Here is a 21,747-nt window from a genome sequence, read left to right as displayed (position 1 = left end):
ACATTTTATTTTATTTCTTTGTAAATTTCCCATCCATAAATGCAAGATTACAAAAGGCAAAACTCTTTTTATGGTGCTTGAAAAGGAGATAAAAATGTTTGTAGATTTGATGTCCAAACCTAAAAATAGTAAAGCAATCAAAGTGATTAATATATGCTCCTCCTTTAACATTTTCACATAATATTAAAAGTAAAATATAATAAATTGTGCTGACATATAAAGTATATTTTCTGTATTCAAATTGCATTGTAATATCCTTTGGAATGGTATAATATAATGTATGTCTATTGTTTTTTTTTCTTTCTCTCTTTTTTTTCTTGTTCCTTCTTGTTGAGGCATGTGAATTGTTTCTGTTATATGATATGCACTGTACATGCTACCTGTTGTTGTTAATAAAGCATAAAAAAACACATTTTGTTCAATGTCACATGAAGAAGAGGCATTTGTCACATATGTTACCAGAGAAGAAAGAAAGAGAAAGAAAGAAAAAAAATTCTAAAGAGATACTGTATAATTTGAAATCATTTATGAAATGTGATAGATTTGGTTTACAAAGGATCCATTTTGTGAGATATGAACACCTGACCTGCACCATCACTGCCACGTTACAGTCTCAAAGAGCTGCATGATAGCTTTTTAACATGTGTAATCCAAAAAGAAAACGCAGTTCATGAACACAGTTTTCTGAACACATATTTCTGTATTAAAATATCTCATAATAGTTTTTGCCATAATGCATGGAACCGTAATAAAGACAACAAAGTCTGTATGCATTTTAAAAAGATGCCGCAGTTTTGATGAATGGGGAAGTGGAAGTCCCGCCTTCTAGTAAAAAGAGCCAATCATCAATCGTTTTCAGAGTGACGATTCATTGGAGGAGGGACTTAGTACAGAGTGATGCGAAGCCCTTGCCGGCCTTTGCGCATGGGCAGTAGCTGGTATAATATAGAAAATGTGTTTTTAACGTAATTTGAGCTTAAAAAGCAAAACGAATGAAACAGTCAGGTTTATTTGTTGGTGAGAAATATGTTCTTTAATCGTGGCCACCGATTTTAGAGACAGTATTCCCCCTTTCAAGTAAATTGGACTTGATCTGGTACTGAAAATAGGACTTCATTTAACATCATTGACTGTGATCCAGCAAGAATAACATGAATGAAAACACAATATATGAGAGAGAGAGATAGAGAGAGAGATAGAGAGAGAGAGAGAGAGAGAGAGAGAGAGAGAGAGAGAGAGAGAGAGAGAGAGAGAGAGAGAGAGAGAGAGAGAGAGAAGCGAAGCGTAATTCCCGGGCGACTCATTCGTGTTCATCTCGCGCACACACGCACGCACGTTTCTTTATGACGTCACGAGCGTGCTGTCGTCGCGCGTCCTCCGCTCGGACCTTTTCGGGTCCTGTCTGTTTTAAACCGCTCGTTCGGTCTCTCGGCTGGTCGATATGAGCTACGATCCTTCATGAAGCGCACGGATGAGAGACGCCGTTCATGACGCGATCTCCGGTAATCCCGTCAAACGCGACGCTTCCGGCGGGACTGTGATGTGATCCCCGTCAGTCTGCTGCTTCACGCGCATCTCTACCGGACACATGATGGATGATTCGGGAATAATCAGACGCAGGCGTTTGCAGGTCAGATCCCTTTACTTACCAGTACTATAGTAATATTATACATACTCTAGATATACTGTGGGGTTTGTGGACATCTGTCATTGTGATAATATTGTGTTATTACAGCAACTTGAATGACCATGCAAATACCATGGTATTTACATTCGTAGTAGCCTACCATATGGTTTTGAATCAGACACCCTGAAATTACCATGTACAGTAAATATCTGAATGTAATCATTCAGTAAAATAATATTGCCATCATTTCGATTCTGTAAATAAAACCGCGGTATTATCATATGTAATGGGACAAATAATGATGAAGAGTTTAATGTTGTGTGTAGATATTTAATTGTGTTCATGTGTTTTGTTGTGTACTGTGACAGTGTATGTGATCATACTAGACACACACGCACGCACACACACACACACAGTGGAGGTTATTCCGTTAACAATCACTGCCATATGGTCCAACGTTCAGTCCCTGGGGTCAAAGGTGGGGTCTCGCATCATTCAGTAGGGTACGGCATGCATATTAGTAGCTGACTGTTGTCTTGCTTTTGTGAGTCGATGGTTTTAATTGCATGCTGTATACATGTGGCTCTTATATGTGTAACACACAATCAATACACAACAGCTTGACCGGACTGTGTGCTTGGATTTGTCATGTTAAACAAGCACACTAGCAGAAAATTCAACGTTAAAGATGACGGACAAGTTGAGCTTTAAAGGACTTTGCAGTGAGATTAAAATTAGAATGCTTTGAGTCACATTAAAGCTTCATTTGGGTTTGGTTAACTAAAACCTGTTAACAGATTGACTGGGATTATTTGGGGTTTTTATTTACAGAGAGAATCTGGTGCAGCAGCGCAGATCATAAGCGAAAATAGTTGGAGAAAATGCAAAATATGCCGTCAGACGTCACAGGCTGTTTTTTTGATGATGGGTGCAGAAGATCTCTTAATGTAATGATGCTGAGATTCTGAGGTTGGCACAGTAAATGAGGGATCTGCACCAAACAGTGGGCATGATGCCCAGCTACTGCCATTTCATTAAACCTCAGACTAATGTTTCAGACCAGCTGAGGATTAACAGCCATCTGATGATGGAGTCAGTCGTACAGCGTCATATAAAACTCAGAATTAATGTATTTTATATGATATTGTTTCTGAGTAATTTGAAGTTATTTATTACACGTCACTTTGATCTACAGATGGGTTCTGGTACTTAAAGGGGGGGTGGGGTAATGCTATTACAAACTTTCTGACTTATTAACACATTTTAAGGGTTAATCATCATGCTAAACAAATGCAATTGAGTATCTCTGGGCAAAACTCCCGCCTCTTTTTTCGAACATGGGTTCCCATTACGTAGGGCTGGGTGATATAAATGGGGGGATTGTCATGCGCATCTCGTTTGTAAAGCCGGTTTCTTGATTGGTAGTTAATCACCATCAGCTGTTTTCAGATTAAGCTGCATTTACTACACAGAGCTGTAGTTCAATGACAATAGGGGCAATTTCGCATTAATTATCAAGGACGTATCGCCTGAGATAATTAATGCAATATGGCCCAGTTTGTCGGTGAACAACGGCTCTGTGTAGTAAATGCGGCTCCATCTGAAAACAGCTGATGGCGATTTACTACTAATCAAGGAATAAGCTTTACTGACGAGAAGCGGATGACAATCCCCCGATATATATCACCCAGCCCTACAATTACGTATCAGTGACCCCATATTCCTTTTATGGGGACTTCCCCCGGAGATGCACGCCCACACGTCAATCAGAGTGAAAGCGATCATTAGCATTGTTCCTTCAAGTAGAAGTCACAGACATCACTGCACGCGACAGCTTTGTTTTTTATATCAAGACTTAACAATGGCACAAAAGTGTGTTTTTGGATGTAGGGAGAAGAAAGTCTTGTTGAGCTTTCAAAGTAATCCAGCCTTATGGAAACAATGTATATAGTTTGTTTATCGGGGGTAGCAGCAGAGTTTTGCGTGTGTGTTTGTTTAATGCTGCATTTCATTGAAATGGGGCGGTCTCAACAGGGTCACTAGTCGCAGGTGGTAAGTAAAACTGCATCAAATGTCTGTGTTTTGTTATACTCAGAGCGTAAGTGCATATAATGTGAACGACATGAACATGTAGTGAATCATAACATAAGAGATATCGGGATAATGTTTTGTGCGTGTTGCTTGCATGTGACACGCTCCTTCTGCTGGACACCTCCTGGATCTCGTGCTTTTCCGGAAACGATCGCTAGAACTGATCTGCATTTATAAAGACTCTTCGGAGATTTAAAGTATGCAGTACTACTCTATAGATACTCAAGATTAACATGTGATGATTAGGGCTGGGTATCGATTCAGATGTTCCAGATCGATTTGATTTCGATTCACAAGCTATCAAATCGATTTGATTTCGATTCTCGATTCAATTTCGATTCTCGGGACGATTTTTATACTCGATTTTTCTATTCAACTCAATGAATATAGATTATATAGAATATTATATTAGAATATTATATTATATTATATTATAATAAACTTTGAATGAATGAATGACTGGCTTGCCTTTTGCTCCTTAGTAACATTGCGCAAGGAAAAAAAGAGGGTGACATCTAGTGGAGAAGACTATTTAGATTAAAGTTAATCCTACGTTCAATGTTTGCGGAAATAAATATGAAAAAAAATCAATTTGTGGGCTTTAAGAATCGAGTTTTAATCGACCACGTAAAAAAAAACGATTAATCGAAAAATCGAGCCCAGCCCTAGTGATAATGTGTTATTTGAGCTTTAAGATCAGAATTTCAGTTTTTAAGCATTTCATAGACTTATATTAAAACACAACGCAAGCCACATCTCAAGACCGGAATATCACAGAGTTTTATGGGTGGACTCTCTTGGTTTGGACCGATAAGCAATAAGCCCCCGGCGTCTACATGACATGCTATAAAAACCTCTCCGAGCATTAAATGAACATCTGGCAATGTTATTTAAACCCAGAATACTATTAAGAACTGTTAAAGAATTCATTTTCTTTTAAATTAAAGCTGGTGTTTTTAATATATAAGGTTAATACGCAGTGAGAGAGAGTAAGACACACATGCAGGGAGAGAGAGTGAGTGAGCCTGTAGTAACTAATGGGCCATTACATGAGCTGAAAGTGCTCGGCCTGCTGGGTCTCTGCTCGCAGTGTGAGAGCTCCATATGTCCACGTCAGTTTGCCGGGCTTCTCTTCTCCTCTGGGTTTCTGGGAAGCTTTTACGGCATTTGGGAAGGAAAAACTCAATTACAGTCTAAAATGAAAGATGTGAGTCACAGTGGAACAAACACGGCGATCTTTCTTCCAGAGAAAAACAAGTGCTGAGCGATCACATGTTCTTCTGCTTCACATGAACTCCAGCGTCATGAGCGTGGTTCATTAATGAAGTTAACTCATAAATTGATAATGATGAACCTAAATAAAGCTTTGTTACGTGATGTTGTGATATAATTATAAAACTATAAATATAAACGTATAAGGAATAAGAAAACGAACTGGATATGTCATCAGTTTGTACTGAGTTTGACACCGCACTTGAAGTATAGACTGCAGACCGAACTACAGTATAACTAAAGCTGTTCTTCCAGTGATTGTTGGGTAACTGTGTGTTTTAAAACACATATGAAGGTGATATAACACGGGTAGACCGGGTCAGACATGATGACATCATTCTATACAGTACTGCTGTCGCTGTCCATGGTGCTGAAGTTATTCTTGACATTCTCAACGCTTCTTGAGTTTCATTCTCTTCTTTACATCAAGGATTTTTAAACTGTATGATGCCAAGAACCCCCAAATATGATGAACCTTTTGTGAAACATAACAATTTACATATTTTTATGTATAACGGAATATATTTGCTAAAACCGGATGCATAAACCTGAAGACGACAAACCTTTTTTAATTAAATTGATTCGTATTGCAGCAACTTTGACAATAAATATTGTTTTTATAGCAACTTTACAAAATATTTTTTTATGAACCCCAGTAAGATAAATAGGGATCCCAGTTTGAAAACCACTGCTTTACATCACATTGCACAACTAACTACAACTATAGTGTATGTTAGGATAATCTTTTATGAGAGTATATTAAAGGATATTACAAGATTATTTTACACTGTAAAAAGACAACTTCAAATGTTCTCATAACAAACATAATAAAGTAACTTTAAAGATGTTTTTAGTAGAAGTCATTTATTTATTGTTTTGTGTATACGGCCTTTAACATGTTACAAAGTTTTGTTGTTGACTTAAATACTCAAGCGTTTGTACAAAATGTATCATAAAGTTCATTCATTTATCAAATTGAGTAATTTGAACAAATTTATTTAAAAGTAAACAAGGAAAATTTCCCAGCATGCACAATATCTGGACTAGCTTCAGATGCTGTGCTGAGCACTATTAAAAAGGATTACAGTTTTAGTGTTTGCGGGCTTTATATGCTCTTTTTTATTGTTGTAAGTGTAAGCCATGTGTTGTATTTAGTGTGACTTATTTAATGCATGATGTCGCATAAGAAAAGAGTGTGCTTTTATAACATATATAAAGCAATTTAGGAAAGTTGTATAAACACCTTGGGTCTCATTTCAGGGCACAAGGCAAATAATTTTTTATACTGGCCCAGTCGGTCCAGTGGTTCAGGTTTTCACTTGACCTGCCAAAACTTTCACTGGCCCCAATAAAAAATGTCAGTGTCACATATTTAAAAATAATAATTCAAAAGTCAAATATAATTGTATACATGTGTCATCGAAAAAAGGCCTCCAACTTTTCTGACTTCTTTGGTTATTATATAAAGTATATTGACCTGTAAACTGACAGCAAACTGTGCAAATATTGCATTGTTTCTTTCGTCGTGTTTTACCCAAGTAAATGTCTGCTTCAAAGATGTTAAAAAATATACATTGATGAAAATATATTTCAGTGACTAAGGGTGAGGCACTGGTCCGATCGGGCAAGTGACAATACTTTTTACTTGCCCGAATGTCTGTCACACTTGCTCCAGGCCACTGGTCAGTCCTTTATGTTGAGCCCTGCATTTATAAAACTGTGCGTAGGATCCTTACTAAAAGTCTACGTACGCACAAAATCCAAAAATGGCAAACACCTAAAAATATTAAGACTTATAAAACAACGCAAGTTCCCTTTATAAGTCACAGATCACCTGCAAGTGTGCGTAGATGAATCATAATCATCCTCATATCCCACCTGCAAACCCATTCTCCCATCAAATTAGTTTTTTATAGATCACAACCTTTGCGTGGGAACTGGCATACGCACTTTTCCAGCCTCGTTTTGTGCGTATGCACGCTTTATATGCGAGACTCCTTATCTTTTGAGTTGGATAGACATAAGAACCTAGTTGAATAAACTCAGAAATTAGCTCATTGACTAATTGTTTTAAATTGGTTAAACACATTTTTCCTTATTGTCTTGACGTTGGAAGATATGGCACATTAGTAAATTGAGTCATGTTACTTAAACAAGAAAAAGCTTGGGGAAATTAGTACTACTAAATTTTTTGTTGTTGTGCCAGCTTAAGGTTTTTTACAGTGTACTTAAATTATTACAAACCAGCTAGAGTATTGTATACATTTTACAGCATATTACCTTTATTCTTCCATGAGAATATAATGATTTAAAATCAATGTCAGTTTCAGTTCATGTGATTTTATTGATTAACAATACATGTTAATTTAATTTGAAATACTTAGACATGGTTTTATACTGAAGCCAGTTGTACAGACACACTTTGATGCATGCTGTAATCCTCAGGGGGTTGTGACTTCTTAGGTTATTATATAAAGTATATTGACCTGTAGGGTCATTCAGAGAGAGTTTAACCTGCAGTCGATAGAGAGAGAGAGAGAGAGAGAGAGAGAGCGAGAAAAAAAGAGAGACACTAAGTCGCAGCATTTAAATGTCTCTGAGAAAGATTCATTCAGTGTGAGACCACCATTACACAACATTTTAAACTTCAATCACAGTGAGAGACTCAACAGCCAATCACAGTGTTGTCATAGAAACACTTCTTTAATTAATGAGCAATAAAAAAGTATTCGGTTTTTCATTACCAATCAATGCACAGCTATTTTTGGATATGACGATGATATGAAGTTAATTTTGTTTTCATTGTTAGCCTTTTAATCACATTTTGTGCATTGCTTTTGCGTATTGTGCAGATGTCAAACATCGAAATGATCTTATTTGATTTATTAAGCTGTTTAAAAGATTTTTTGTAATGGGAATGTGGTTTGTGGAGCATGTTTTTTTGTGTAAATGCTAATATATGAAGGAAGGAACATTTCTAATTTCACAGCTGAGAACACACGCGCTGACATTCCAATTGATTATCAATGTTCAATCACTGCTAATGATGTTTGCTGATTTAATAGCACCATTTAATATTTTTAATACCACATAAACTATTTGGATTTGCGTGTTGTTTGCTTTGACTTCTTTTAAAACTATTAGTGTTAGTGGAGAATAATCTATAACCCATCACTGGTCTTATCGTTTAATGGACCAAGAGTCCCAACACAGCTGTTTTGATATTGAGTGTAACAGCATGATTGTGTGATATTGATTTATGATATCTTTCAGTCAGCAGGTTCATGTCTCTTATTTCTGCCAAGACACTATTGTTTTGTTTATATTGAGAGAGAGAGAGAGAGAGAGAGAGAGAGAGAGAGAGAGACAGAGAGTGAAAAGACAAATGAGAGATTATTATGTGCTCAGGCATGCATTCAATCACACGCACGCAAAGTGGAGATAAACACACACACAGCACTTATGTGATTAATCTGTGTGTTGTCCTTTTTAAAGTTTGTTTAGTGAACTAGTGGGCTATTTCCAACTAGGCCTGGACAATATATCTGCTTGCTATGCTTCTCAATGAATTATGGTGAATTGCCGCTACATCCAAAAGCCAGAGGGCGCTCTCATGCAGAAACTCAATATGCGTCGCTGACGAAATACGCAGCTATCAAAAATGCCTATACTCATATTTTTATCACTGTTCATCATACTTTTTCAGAAGTTATCAGGATAGTAAAGTATATTTATAATAATTATGTTTGACGAATGCTGTTTTTTTCAAATTCAGGTTATAAACGACTCAAACTCAGTAATTTTTAGATTGATAAGTAGTTCCTACTGATCAAAGAGCTATTATACATGAAAGAGCTGTGCATAGTATCACATTTGCAATTCAAATTTTATATCAGAGTAATATGTATGAATTTGTGGTGCACCGATATATCGGCCGATGATGCTTGCTATGCTTCTCAATGAATTATGGTGAAATGCTGCTACATCCAAAAGCCAGAGGGCGCTCTCATGCAGAAACTCTATATGTGCTGTAGACAAAGAACAATACACGCGCAGCTATGACACGCAGTGTAATGTAATGATTATGTTTGACAAGTGTTGCTTTTTCAAATGCATGTTATAAACGACTCAAACTAACCGTGATTTCAGATTGATAAGGACTTACTGATCAAAAGCCGTAGTACACGAAATAGCTGTGAATAATATTGGCTCTGCGATTCAGAATAGTTATCGGCCACGTGTTATTAGTGTATATCGGCATTTATCGGTGCACCCCTAGTATGAATCGCGATTAATCTTCTAAGCCCTGTTTCCATCATGTATGAGCTGTTTTATATTTTCAACTTGCGTGAAGACGTATCAATTGCGCCATGCAATTTATGCGTTTGGAACGCCATGCGTGAGTTTCCATCTATTTGCGTCTTTGCATTGACTTTGTATGTAATCTACTGATGCAAATCTTTGAATTTGCGTTTACACCCCATAATGCTGTGTACACACCAAACGCGAAGGCTCACGTTTTTCGCTCTTGATTACTCGTGGGCTTTAACTTTTAGCAAATTTTTCGCTTTGAGATTTTCAACTTACGCAAAACGCGTTTGATGCAAATAGCGAATGTTTTCGCGACAATTGCGGCACTTAATTCGCATCACCTCGCATGAGTTTGCATTTATTCTCGTCTATGCATTGACTTTGCAATCTACTCGTGCGTAATCATTGAATTCGCGTTTTGTGTCTACGCCCCATAACAGGCCCTGATATATACAGGATTCTTTATACATTCTTCAAAATATGAATCTTACGTTGACAAAGATATGTCATTGTATGTCTATTTTGCTTGCAAAAGTGTTGTTTCTTTTCAAATAAATCTCATTAGGTTTGATATTTTATAGTATAGTATAATTTAGGCATTTGTACGTATGACTTCCTGTGGCTCAGTTGGTAGAGCATTTTCAAAATCATCACAAAAGCTTATGGGTATGATCCCAAGAAACATTCATGCTTGTAAAAAATGTCTATTTTGTAATGCACTGGTGCCAAATTTATAAATGTTTATGTTATAACATATGTATGAAGTCAATGTGTTTGTTTTAAGTTGTTGTCTGATTTGAGTTTTTTTCTCTGTTTATATCTGTCTGTGTCTGGGCATCTTTGGGCTTGAAGGATCTTCCTCTGCCGCGTAAGAACAGCAGGTGAGTTAGACAGATAAGATTACACCGTAAGCAGTGTCACATTTTGTTGTCTCTGAATGTGGTGTCAGTACTTTTCTGAGAGATAAATTCATCGCTTATCGTTGGTGTGATCTGTCTGTTTCTGTGCATTTCTCTAAAAGCTTCACTCACTTGAATATTTTCATCTCATGTTAGTTTAGTTGTGTCAGACACTGTGACCTCCTCGAGAAACACATCACAAGCATATTTGTATACACAGACTCGACACACAGACACATAATAATAAATCTTTGGAGTGGGTGTATTGCACCTGCTCCCCCTTTTTTAACTCAGTCTTGGTATCATCCGATGCCTTTGGGATTTTAGCCACAATTCCCTCTCTACTCTGTTTTTCCAGTACAGACAGACGGTCTAACCGTTCTCATACACACACACATATCTCGCTGGATATTTTGGAGGTTTCTTCAATGATTCAGCAGTTTTATTTTGTGCGTTGTTTAAGATGTTTCGTCGCACCAAAAGGTAGAATCATCTTTTGTCATAATGCGATTTACAGATTTTGATGAGGTCATCGTTTACCTGCAGTTGTTGAATCATAAACAGAGTGAAAATGTTGAGATGCAAAGACATTATTTTTATGGTTTTATTTTAGGATGGGATTGAAAATACGGTTTCACTGCTGTTTAATAGCTTTGTGTTTTTGTTTTATGTTGTTTATATTAATAAAAGTGTATGACAGAGTTAACATCATCTTGTTAAATAACATCTGTTTAAGCCACATGTTGTTTGACAAAATCAGCTGTTTGTCTTTAGTGCATCTGGTGTGTCTGGTGTTATAGTCACAACATCATGATGGATATTTGATTGTTTTAATTACATTACCTGTTGACGCAGGTTAGTCTCTGACTGCTGTAAATATTCAGTACATCTATCCATCTGTCGTTCATATCTTGATGTCTTATGTGAATGATTTAAATGATCAACTGGTATGTAGTGTGTCAAATCCATGTATTTATGATATATAGATTGTTTATGGTTTCTTTAAAAGGGGTGGTGTCTCAGTCAGAGCAGATGATCATCCCTTATGACCTGGTTTTACCTCTCTGTGTGTGTGTGTGTGCACATTATAAAATGGGTTAAATCGAGCTGAGATACATTCATTCAGTCATTTATTTGTTTCTTTATTCATTCATTTGTTCATTCATTCATTTGTTTATGTGTTTGTTTGACCCCTTGTTTGTTTGTTTATTCATTCATTCAAATTGTTTTTTCATTCAGTCGTTTATTTGTTTGTTCATTCAGTCGTTTGTTTATTTGTTTATACAGTTGTTTGTTTGTTCATATAGTTGTTTGTTTGTTCATTCATACCATCGCTTATTTGGTTGTTCATTCAGTCTTTGTTTGTTTGTTCATACAGTGGTTTGTTTGTTTGTTCATACAGTTGTTTGTTCATTCGTTCATACCATTGTTTATTTGTTTGTTCATTCAGTCATTTGTTTGTTCGTTCATACAGTTGTTTGTTTGTTTGTTTGTTCATACAGTTGTTTGTTCATGCCATCGTTTATTTGTTTGTTCCTTCAGTTGTTTGTTTGTTCGTTCATAAAGTCGTTTGTTTGTTTGTTTGTTTGTTCATACAGTTGTTTGTTTGTTCGTTCATACCATCGTTTATTTGGTCGTTCATTCAGTTGTTTGTTTGTTCGTTCATAAAGTCGTTTGTTTGTATGTTTGTTCATACAGTTGTTTGTTTGTTCGTTCATAACATCGTTTATTTGGTCTTTCATTCAGTCGTTTGTCTGGTCATATATTCAGTTGTTTGTTTGTTTTTGTTCATTCAATCGTTTGTTTGTTTTTGTTCATTCAGTAGTTTGTTTTCATTCATACAGTCGTTTGTTTGTTCATTCATACTGTTGTTTGTTTGTTCGTTCATTCAGTGGTTTATTTGATCTTTCATACGGTCGTTCATACAGTCATTTATTTGGTCGTTCATTTGTTCGTTTATTTTGGCGTTCATTCTATCACTTATTTGTTTGCTTATTCTGTTGTTTATTTGTTAGTTTAATTTATTCATTCATTTATTTATTGGGTGAGCTCTCTCGTTCATTCAGTGGTTTGTTTTCATTCATACAGTGGTTTGTTTGTTTGTTCGTTCATAGAGTTGTTTATTTGGTCATTAATTTGTTCGTTCATTCTGTCACTTCTTTGTTTGTTCATTCTGTTGTTAATCTGTTCGCTTATTCTGTCGTTTATTTGTTCGATCACTCTGTCATTTATTTGTTCGCTCACTCTGTCATTTATTTGTTTGCTCATTCTGTCATTTATTTGTTAGTTTAATTTGTTCATTCATTTATTGGATGAGCTCTCTCGTTCATTCAGTCATTTGTTTTCGTTCATTCAGTTATTTGTTTGTTCGTTCATACCGTCGTTTGTTTGTTTGTTCATACCGTCATTTATTTGGTCGTTTATAAGCCTGTTTATTTGGTCATTCATTCTGTCGTTTATTTGTTTGCTCATTTTGTCATTTATTTGTTAGTTTAATTTGTTCATTCACTTAGCCGGTCAGCTCTCTCTCTCTCTCTCTCTCACTCTCTCTCTCTCACTAATACACATACACAAACAAACACACACACACGCGCACAAACACACACACACACACACACAGTAATAGCTCTCAGACTATCAAGAGTATCAAATATCTCTTTAACTCTCTCTTGTGTTACACTGATGAGTGTTTTAATTGAATTAACTTTGTAAATGTTGTTCTATTCTCTCTGTGTGTGTGTGTGTGTGTGTGTGTGTGTGTATGTGTGTGTGTGTGTGTGTGTGTGTGTGTGTGTGTGTGTGTGTGTGTGTGTGTGTGTGCATGTGTGTAGTTGCCGTAGTAACAGGAAGAGTCTGATACTGACCTCCACCTCCCCGACTCTGCCTCGCCCACATTCACCGTTACCGGGACACATTGGTAAGTAGACACGCCTGCATGATTTATTAAAAATTTTACTGCATGAAATATCTGATAACTGATGTGTTTGTGTACTTCATGTGACAAAGCTTTAATATTAAGATGCTTTGTATTTAGTGTTTGTGAGTTTTTTGGTTTATATTTTAAAGGGACAGTTCACTTTAAAACGAAAAACTTGTCATTATTTACTCACCCTCTTATTGTTAGATCCCACACAATTTATTTTAGGGTTTTAGTTTTGGGTTTAAGCTTCAAAAGGACCCAAGAGTGTTAAATTCCACTTGACTCATGCTGTATATTTTAAGTGTCCCGAAGGCATCCGAAAGGGTAACTAAAATGTAATCCATTTGTTTCTCATTCAGTTACCTTTAACTCCTTAAGTGGCGCTGTCCCTCTCACGGGACACCTAAGTTTACGTCAATATTTTCCATATAAATTTTATGTATATCACAATAAACTATATATTGTTGGAAAGGTCTAAGCCTCTAGAATACATATATCAACAGTGTTTTATAAAATAAATTATGTAGGGAGAGTAATTGATTCAATTTTAAAGAGAGTGCGCCTCAAAACATTTATATATAAAGTGTAACAACCGGAACAACATTGATATCCAAAACAAGAAAGTAGACGAGTAAATGTCTTCAACACACTTAAAATATATGACACGTTGAGTTAAGTTATTTATTAAACACTTTTAGATCCTTTTGAAGCTTAAAATGTTTGTTTTTTGTTACTTTGAGAGTGGATGGTGTGTTTGTGTCCTGAAAAACATTGAAAAAAAAGGGGAATTAAATGACATGAGGGTGAAACACTAAAGGTAAGTTTTTGTTTTGTATGAACTATTCCTTAACAGTAAGTTTCTTCTGTCCGCACAGGCAGTAGTCCTCTAGACAGCCCTCGCAATTTCTCTCCCAGCACACCTGCACATTTCTCCTTTGCTTCCTCGAGGAGGTAAAAACACAAACACACACACACACACACACACTTCTTTAAATGTATAGTTTTATAAATTATTAAACACATTTATGGCGCATTCACGCTCTGTTTGTGTGTGTCCGTGTAGAGATGGACGTCGATGGTCACTGGCATCTCTTCCTTCTTCTGGCTATGGCACCAACACACCCAGTTCAACGGTATTTTAATATCACATTCAAACACACTCATGATTTTCACAAGAAATACACAAAACACTCTCTTATACACACATACATCTAATGACTGAAAACATAAGATCGTATCTGATCACCTTTCTTACTGGATATGTGTCATGGTAGCACCTCCTAGCATCCCTCTCTCTCTTTCTTTCTTTCTCTGGCTTTAGTCTTCCAGTTCCTCACAGGAGCGTTTGCATCAGTTACCGTCTCAGCCCACCATGGATGAGCTTCATTTCCTCTCTAAACACTTTGGCAGTACAGAGAGCATCACTGATGATGATGGAGGACGTTGTTCTCCCCACATAAGACCACGCTCACGCAGTCTGAGGTACACAAACACACACACACACATATAAACACACACTGTGTGTTTGCACTGACTTTGGTTAACACACACTCACTCTCTCTCTCTTTTGATGTGTGCAGTCCTGGTCGCTCTCACTCCTGCTATGACAATGAGATTGTCATGATGAATCATGTTTACAGGGAGCGTTTCCCTAAGGTAAATCACACACCACATTATTCTTTACCTGTCTGCCACAACTGTGTATCACATCTCAGATTCTGAGCACACAAACACTGATACTGATAAAATAAAACGTCAGTTATTTCTCCTAGACAGCACTGAATTTAAAGTTATTTGCCAAGAGAACAAAGTCTGCGGTCAAATATGATCTTAAAAGTTTTTGCTTGAGTTCTTCTGATCACTTAAATTTTAGTATGTCAACAACCAGCTGTGTTTACAGTATAGCTGTTGCATTACCCCTTAAACTGCACATATTGAAATAGCGAATGGAAAATACACCCAATGAAAACAAGGCAATTTCGTATAAACTCCCATATATCACAAAAAGTTTTTATGCTTGCATGAGGTGATTTTTTTCAGGCAATTCGAAAGAGGAATATATCGCAAAATTGCATTTACAGGTCACCTGACGTGCATAAAAGTCACATGATCATTCTTTAACTCATTCACCGCCATTGACGAGTTCTCGTCATTTATGAGTTCATATTTAACTAATAAGTATGCCTTTCTGGACGAATTTGAAAGTGAAAGTGTAATACCGCTTTTATCCACCAGATGGCGCCAAAACGAATTTATCAAAAACGGAAGTTAAAAAATATAACGTTTTATTTTAACTCTCTTTATGTTTGATAGTCATTCTGAGTCTGATCTCTAACATAAATTTCTTTACAAAAACGCAATTTTTTTATCTTTTTGCTCAAAATGTTTCAGTGGTCAAATTAAGTAGAAAAAGTAAATATATAATGAAACGTTTTTTCCCCATTTTGTTTGTTTGTTTGTTTGTTTATTGCTTGTTTGAAAGCAGAGGGTGTGTTCTTTAATTTGATATAATTTGTATGTTTATATATTTATAGAAAATAATTTTTCCTGCAAGGAATTTTGTGAAAATTTTGTTAAAATCACAAAAATGCAGGTGGGCAACTTTTCTCAAAAAGGCTGGCGGTGAATGAGTTAAATATGGCATGTTTGATTGGACGAAAAGACAGAGAGGTGTGTTCGACTACATGAGGCGTCACCAAAACCGACAAGCGCATGACATCATATTATCGCCATGTTTTTTTTTAAATTACTTATCACTTTTAGTCGCGAAATATCTGTTAATGGAAACGCCGTCATTTCTCCATAGTTTTTGTCGACATTTAAAAAACTGTTAAAGTTTACTGTCCATCTTTAATAGCGCAGCTAACTAATTTTAAGAGAAACATGAGAGACAAAGTACTCATAACTCCATTACATCTCCTGAACTATAAAAGAGCAACAACATCTGATCAATGATGCATTATTTGAAACTCTTGTCTAACATTTCCAGTCTAAGAGCAAACCATATTGATCTTTACATGTTCCTGCGCGTGTGTTTCTCACACATTTGTATTGGCATAACAATATCAGATTTAACTGAGGACAGCTCCTATACAGCAAAAAATATTTGTAAATATATTTTTTAATATACTGTATTTCTAAATTTACAAAAAATTAGCAAAAATATATTTGAAATGTTCTTTATATGTTTACAAAAATGTATTTTTCACCAAAATATTTTTGTATATTTTGAAATATATTTTAAAAATAAACATTTTGAAGCATTTAAAATAGGGCTGCACGATTTGGGTAATTTTTCCCATTGCGGTTATTGCTGCTAATATTGCGATGTGCGATTGCGATTATACTAAATGGTATCATGAGTCAACTTGATGGGTTTTAAGGAAAATCCACGCACAGTTTAGCTAAAATGTGTATTTGTAAAACTAGGAATGTTTTCGTATTGCCACGTGATGTAGAAACTGCTCAGTGTCAGTAATCCTAAATCCAAAATACCCCCATACAACAGACATAGTTTTTTTTTTTGCTACCAGATCACTGTCAACCTCCTCTGCATCCATCTTCGCTCTGGTATAAGTGACGACGCACACCACACACGTGCATGCCACACGGTGCACTGCCTTTTTTGTTTGTTTTTCTTTCTTTTTTTAAACAGCAAGGAAAATCATCAAACTGTTATCAGAAAGTTTGTGTTAACAAGTCCTCACATTTATTTATTTAATATTATTGCAACATTTTGCTGTCATATAATCGCACAGGCTGACATTGCGATTGCGATGCGATTAATTGTGCAGCACTAATTTAAAATGTATATTTAGCCCTCCATATATTTAAAACCAAGGAAATTATGTCTCATTAGAAGAAAAACATACCGAGCCCCTAAGGTGACATAGGTGTAAAAAAATCGAAAGTTTAGTTTCATGTGCTCACGCGAAACCTTCATGTTCAGAATTTTTTTTTAAAGTTTAGTTTTGCGTGCTCACATGAAACTTTCGCGTGCGCACGTGAAACTAACGTGTGCGCACATTAATCTATTGCTATGTACGCTAAACTAAACTTTCTTTGATTTTTTGCTCCATGTCCCCTTAGGGGCTCCATAAAAACATAATGGGGTGGTTCCCCGGACAGAGATTAGCTAAAGCCAGGACTAGGCCTTAGTTTAATTAGGAAATATAACTAGTTTTAACAAACATGTCTTACTAAAAACATTACTTGTGTGCATTTTGAGGCAAAACAAAGGGCACTGATGTATTTAAAGACGTGCTAGTGCAAGTTGTTTTCAGTTTGGACAGCTCTTATATTTATTTTAGTCTAGGACTAGTCTAATCCCTGTCCGGGCAACCGCCCCTATAGGTTTGAAAAGATTAAAATGAAATATATTTCCATAAATGAGCTTGTATTTAGCATATATTTAAAATATATATCGGCCAAGAATAGATTTCTTGCCATATGGGTTGTAAAACTAGAAATGTATTTGTTGCTCATGAAATACATTTGAAATATATGTTAATATACAGTATGAAGGTTAAAACTACATATATTTTCAAATTCAAAAATATATTTAGTAAAGTTTTACTTTTTACAAAATTTATTTAGCATATATTTAAAGCGTATTTTGGCTCAAGAAATAAAATGTTTTGCTTTATGGGCTGTAATTATTTTCAGTGTAAAAACAAATAACAGTTATTCTAGTCCTTAATTCTGATTGGTCAATAGCTGTGTTTTTTATGATAAAACACATTTCAGCTCCAGCTAAATGAATACTTTTAGCTGTGTTGATAAATATTTTTTGCTTTAATATTTGTATTTTTTAGTAATCGCTTTATGAAAGCAATAAGGTACTCAAGACTGTGCTATATCGTGAATAAGTCACGACTGACAGTATTGCATTGACTCATACCTAAAATCACCCTTTAACCGTGACTTATTCACAAAACAGCACAGCCTCTTGTACCTTATTGCTTATATTAAGTATATTTAGATGACGTCATCAATTTGACATTATTCAGGATAAAGATTATAAATGTTTGTGTTCTGTAATGTGAGGAGTCTGCTAGCATTTATAGATGAGCTTCCATCTACTGTACATTTGATCTCAATGATTTTTAATCTTTTGTGAGATTAGCATTTATTTTAAGGACATTTCTCCGTCTCTGTTTGTGTCAGGCCACAGCGCAGATGGAGGGCAGGTTGTGTGATTTCATTCAGTCTTATGCTCCTGAAAACACCCTGCCATTGGCTGATGGGGTTCTGAGCTTCATCCATCATCAGATCATCGAGCTGTCCAGAGACTGCCTGACCAAATCCGGTGAAGGTCTCATCACCTCCGTCTACTTCTTTGAACTGCAGGAGAACCTGGAGAAACTTCTGGATGATGTGAGTTCAGCACAGACGTTAAACCTAACAGAGATCCAGTTTGAAAATTCAAAAAAAATATTTGATAATAAAATTTTGCGTAAAGCTAATAATGTTTGTCAATTCATATTTTTTTGCTTTGTGACGTCAGGCATACGAGCGCTCCGAGAGCTCAGAGTTGACTTTTGTCACAGAGTTGGTGAAGAAACTTCTCTTCATCATCGCTCGACCTGCTCGACTTCTGGAGTGTTTGGTAAGAAAATGTTTGTTTTTCTCTGGACATTTGTTTATGCATCTATTCTTCACTCCTCACAAAACAACTAAAACATCCTGAACCATTGTGGACACCAATATCTCTTTCCAAACTAATTTATCGCCCTATTTGCCAACTTGAGAATTACTACAAAAGCAGAAAAGAGCATGAGATGTTTTAACCCGAGACTGCATTTGCATTTAGATTGGATGTGATATGTTTCTGAATTATTGGCCGTTCATGTCTCGCTGGTTTAAAAACCCAGACAGTAAATTACAAATCTTTCACTCTTTCTCCAGGATTATAGCAAATGAACAGTCAATTATCTCTGTTAAATTGGACTTTCACAAATAACTTTCTAGCAGAGGTTGGATGTTGATGTTGTTCAATAAAGACAAATGTTTAATTTAAATCTGTTACGTTTCTAGAGATTTTACTCCAGATATTGTCTAGCTTGGATTTTAAACATTTATCATTTTAAACAATAGAATGTGTATTTAATACTTAATAATATATATTTCTGCACAGCATCAGTATTTTGTCAGTCCCTCCCGAATTTCGTGATTTATTTTTGTGATTTTATCTTCTATAATTAGGATATATGCTTGTCTAATATTAAATTATTATTAAAAAGTTGTCACGTAATTAAATAATTAAGTAAAGAAGTCAGTAATTCAGTGAGGAAAATAAGTATTTGAACATCCTGCTATTTTGCAAGTTCTCCCACTTAGAAATCATGGAGGGGTCTGAAATTGTCATCATAGGTGCATGTCCACTGTGAAAGTGTGAGACTGTATTCATTTGTATTATACAGCTGCAAATAAGTATTTGAAAACCTGAGAAAATCAATGTTAATATTTGGTACAGGAGCCTTCCTCCAAACACGTTTAGTGGAATTATGACCAAAAAATTCTATTTTGGTATCATCTGACCACACGACTTTCTCCCATGACTTCTCTGGATCATCCAAATGGTCATTGGCAAACTTAAGACGGGCCTGAACATGTGCTGGTTTAAGCAGGGGAACCTTCTGTGCCATGCATGATTTCAAACCATGACGTCTTAGTGTATTACCAACAGTAACTTTGGAAACGGTGGTCTCAGCTCTTTTCAGGTCATTGACCAGCTCCTCCCGTGTAGTTCTGGGCTGATCTCTTACCTTTCTTAGGATCACCCCACGAAGTGAGATCTTGCATGGAGCCCCAGTCCGAGGGAGATTGACAGTCATGTTTAGCTTCTTCCATTTTTTTAATGATTGCTCCAACACTGGACCTTTTTTCACCAAGCTGCTTGGCAATTTCCTGTGTTACGCGATTGCAGAGGGACTGCTTGGTTTAAAATGTCTGCCAATAGAGATTAAATCTGGTTTTAGTTGAATGATGCCTCTTCATTAACTATGTATTTTATGTAGATGCGAATATAATTCATCATGTTTGGAAAACAGGTGTTTGCTGATCTGCATGTATTGTCAGTGATGTGGTTCAGTGAAGTGTTATTGTGTGCAGGAGTTTAATCCTGAAGAGTTTTATCATCTGCTGGAGGCGGCTGAAGATCAAGCTAAAGAAGGACATCTGATGAAGACCGACATCCCACGATACATCATCAGTCAACTGGGTCTGACCCGAGATCCTCTGCAGGGTGAGATAAACACACACACACACGCTCTCATCTGATTAGAGAGAAAACCTGTCGTAATGTTGAACCGTCTGTAATCCGTCTGTGTGCAGAAATGGTCAGTCGCGGACAATATGAGAGCGAGGGAGCCCTCACAACCGAGACCAGCGATTCACAAGAGGTGTGAACAAACACAAACTCTATGAAAACTGAACTGATGATTATTAAAGCGCATGTTGGATTTTAGATCTGCAGAGGTTCATGACAGGAGGAGGATTGTCGTTTTCTTTGCAAATGGGTTTATGGGATTTTATTTTTGTTTCAGGGAAAAATGAAACCTATGAAACCTCCTGGAGAGGCAGATTTCCAAACCATCAAACTGATCAGCAATGGAGCCTATGGGTAAACAAACAAACGCACATGAACAAACACAATTGTACAAACATGTACAAACACAGACATGCGCGCACACACCGTAGTACAAAAATGCACAAACAAACAAACACAATGTAAAGCAAGTTTATTTGTAAAACATTGTAAACATTTCATACACAGAGGTCATTCAAAATGCTTTACACAGAAATGAGAAAACATAAATCAGTCCCTCTAGAAAAACGTGATTATGCGATCGCATGATTCATTGCAAAATCAGCCAAAGTCTGCATAATTATGCGGCTGCTGCATTTTTTAAATAAACCGCACTTTTGCAGCATAAATTGCAGATTTCCTTGCGCAAATTATGCGGCGCTTGCATGATTTCATAATCCCCGCATTTTCGAAACAAAAAGTCACATATATCTTAGCAGAAAGCTGAAACATGTTGCATTTACTTCACACAAGCGCAGCCATGTCCCCTGTTGCCATGGGAACGTTATGAAGTGACGTAATTACACAATGTGAACATCAACGTAAAGCTGCAAAAGCTGCAAACAGTTTTTGGAAGTTCTCGCAGTTTTTGGAAGTTCTCGCAGTTTTTGCAAGTTCTCGCAGTTTTTGGAAGTTCTCGCAGTTTTTGCAAGTTCTCGCAGTTTTTTCAAGTTCTCGCAGTTTTTGCAAGTTCTCGCAGTTTTTGCAAGTTCTCGCAGTTTTTGCAAGTTTTCGCAGTTTTTGCAAGTTTTCGCAGTTTTTGCAAGTTCTCGCAGTTTTTGCAAGTTCACGCAGTTTTTCAAAGTTCACGCAATTTCATCGCATAAAATTGCATAAATATCCTGCATATTCCATCACATTTTTTAAGAAAACTTTCCACAAGATCAAGGATTTCCCCCCGCAACAATCACAAAAAAACTCATTTTTCTGGTAGGACTGATAAATGATACATGAGAATTTAAAATAATTTTATTAAAACAGTTTAAAGTGTAAAAGTATAAAATGGAAATAAAAGTGACTGAAGTTGGAATTTTAGGAC

At 36.2% G+C, this 21,747-nt stretch overlaps 1 protein-coding gene across 2 annotated transcripts in view; it reads left to right on the top strand.

The window, feature by feature from the left end:
- Nucleotides 1-1,334: 1,334 nt before the first annotated feature.
- Nucleotides 1,335-21,747, top strand: part of mast1b (microtubule associated serine/threonine kinase 1b) — a 33,554-nt gene continuing 13,141 nt past the window's right edge. Inside the window, exons 1-12 of one of the 2 annotated variants that reach the window (XM_055195001.2) lie at nt 1,335-1,630; nt 10,154-10,182; nt 13,032-13,117; nt 13,996-14,071; nt 14,184-14,253; nt 14,442-14,602; nt 14,701-14,776; nt 18,287-18,496; nt 18,627-18,728; nt 20,234-20,366; nt 20,456-20,523; nt 20,668-20,744. In XM_055195001.2, coding sequence (XP_055050976.2) covers nt 1,589-1,630; nt 10,154-10,182; nt 13,032-13,117; nt 13,996-14,071; nt 14,184-14,253; nt 14,442-14,602; nt 14,701-14,776; nt 18,287-18,496; nt 18,627-18,728; nt 20,234-20,366; nt 20,456-20,523; nt 20,668-20,744 — 1,130 coding nt within the window. In that variant the 5' untranslated portion in view covers nt 1,335-1,588. Of the gene's footprint in view, nt 1,631-10,153; nt 10,183-10,550; nt 10,684-13,031; nt 13,118-13,995; nt 14,072-14,183; nt 14,254-14,441; nt 14,603-14,700; nt 14,777-18,286; nt 18,497-18,626; nt 18,729-20,233; nt 20,367-20,455; nt 20,524-20,667; nt 20,745-21,747 lie in introns of those variants that run through there. The other variant, XM_055195002.2, reaches the window with a different exon arrangement.

This window comes from Misgurnus anguillicaudatus, chromosome 19 (assembly GCF_027580225.2).
Source record: "Misgurnus anguillicaudatus chromosome 19, ASM2758022v2, whole genome shotgun sequence".
Classification (NCBI taxonomy): Eukaryota; Metazoa; Chordata; class Actinopteri; order Cypriniformes; family Cobitidae; genus Misgurnus; species Misgurnus anguillicaudatus.
This window is presented reverse-complemented; position numbering and strand designations above follow the sequence as displayed.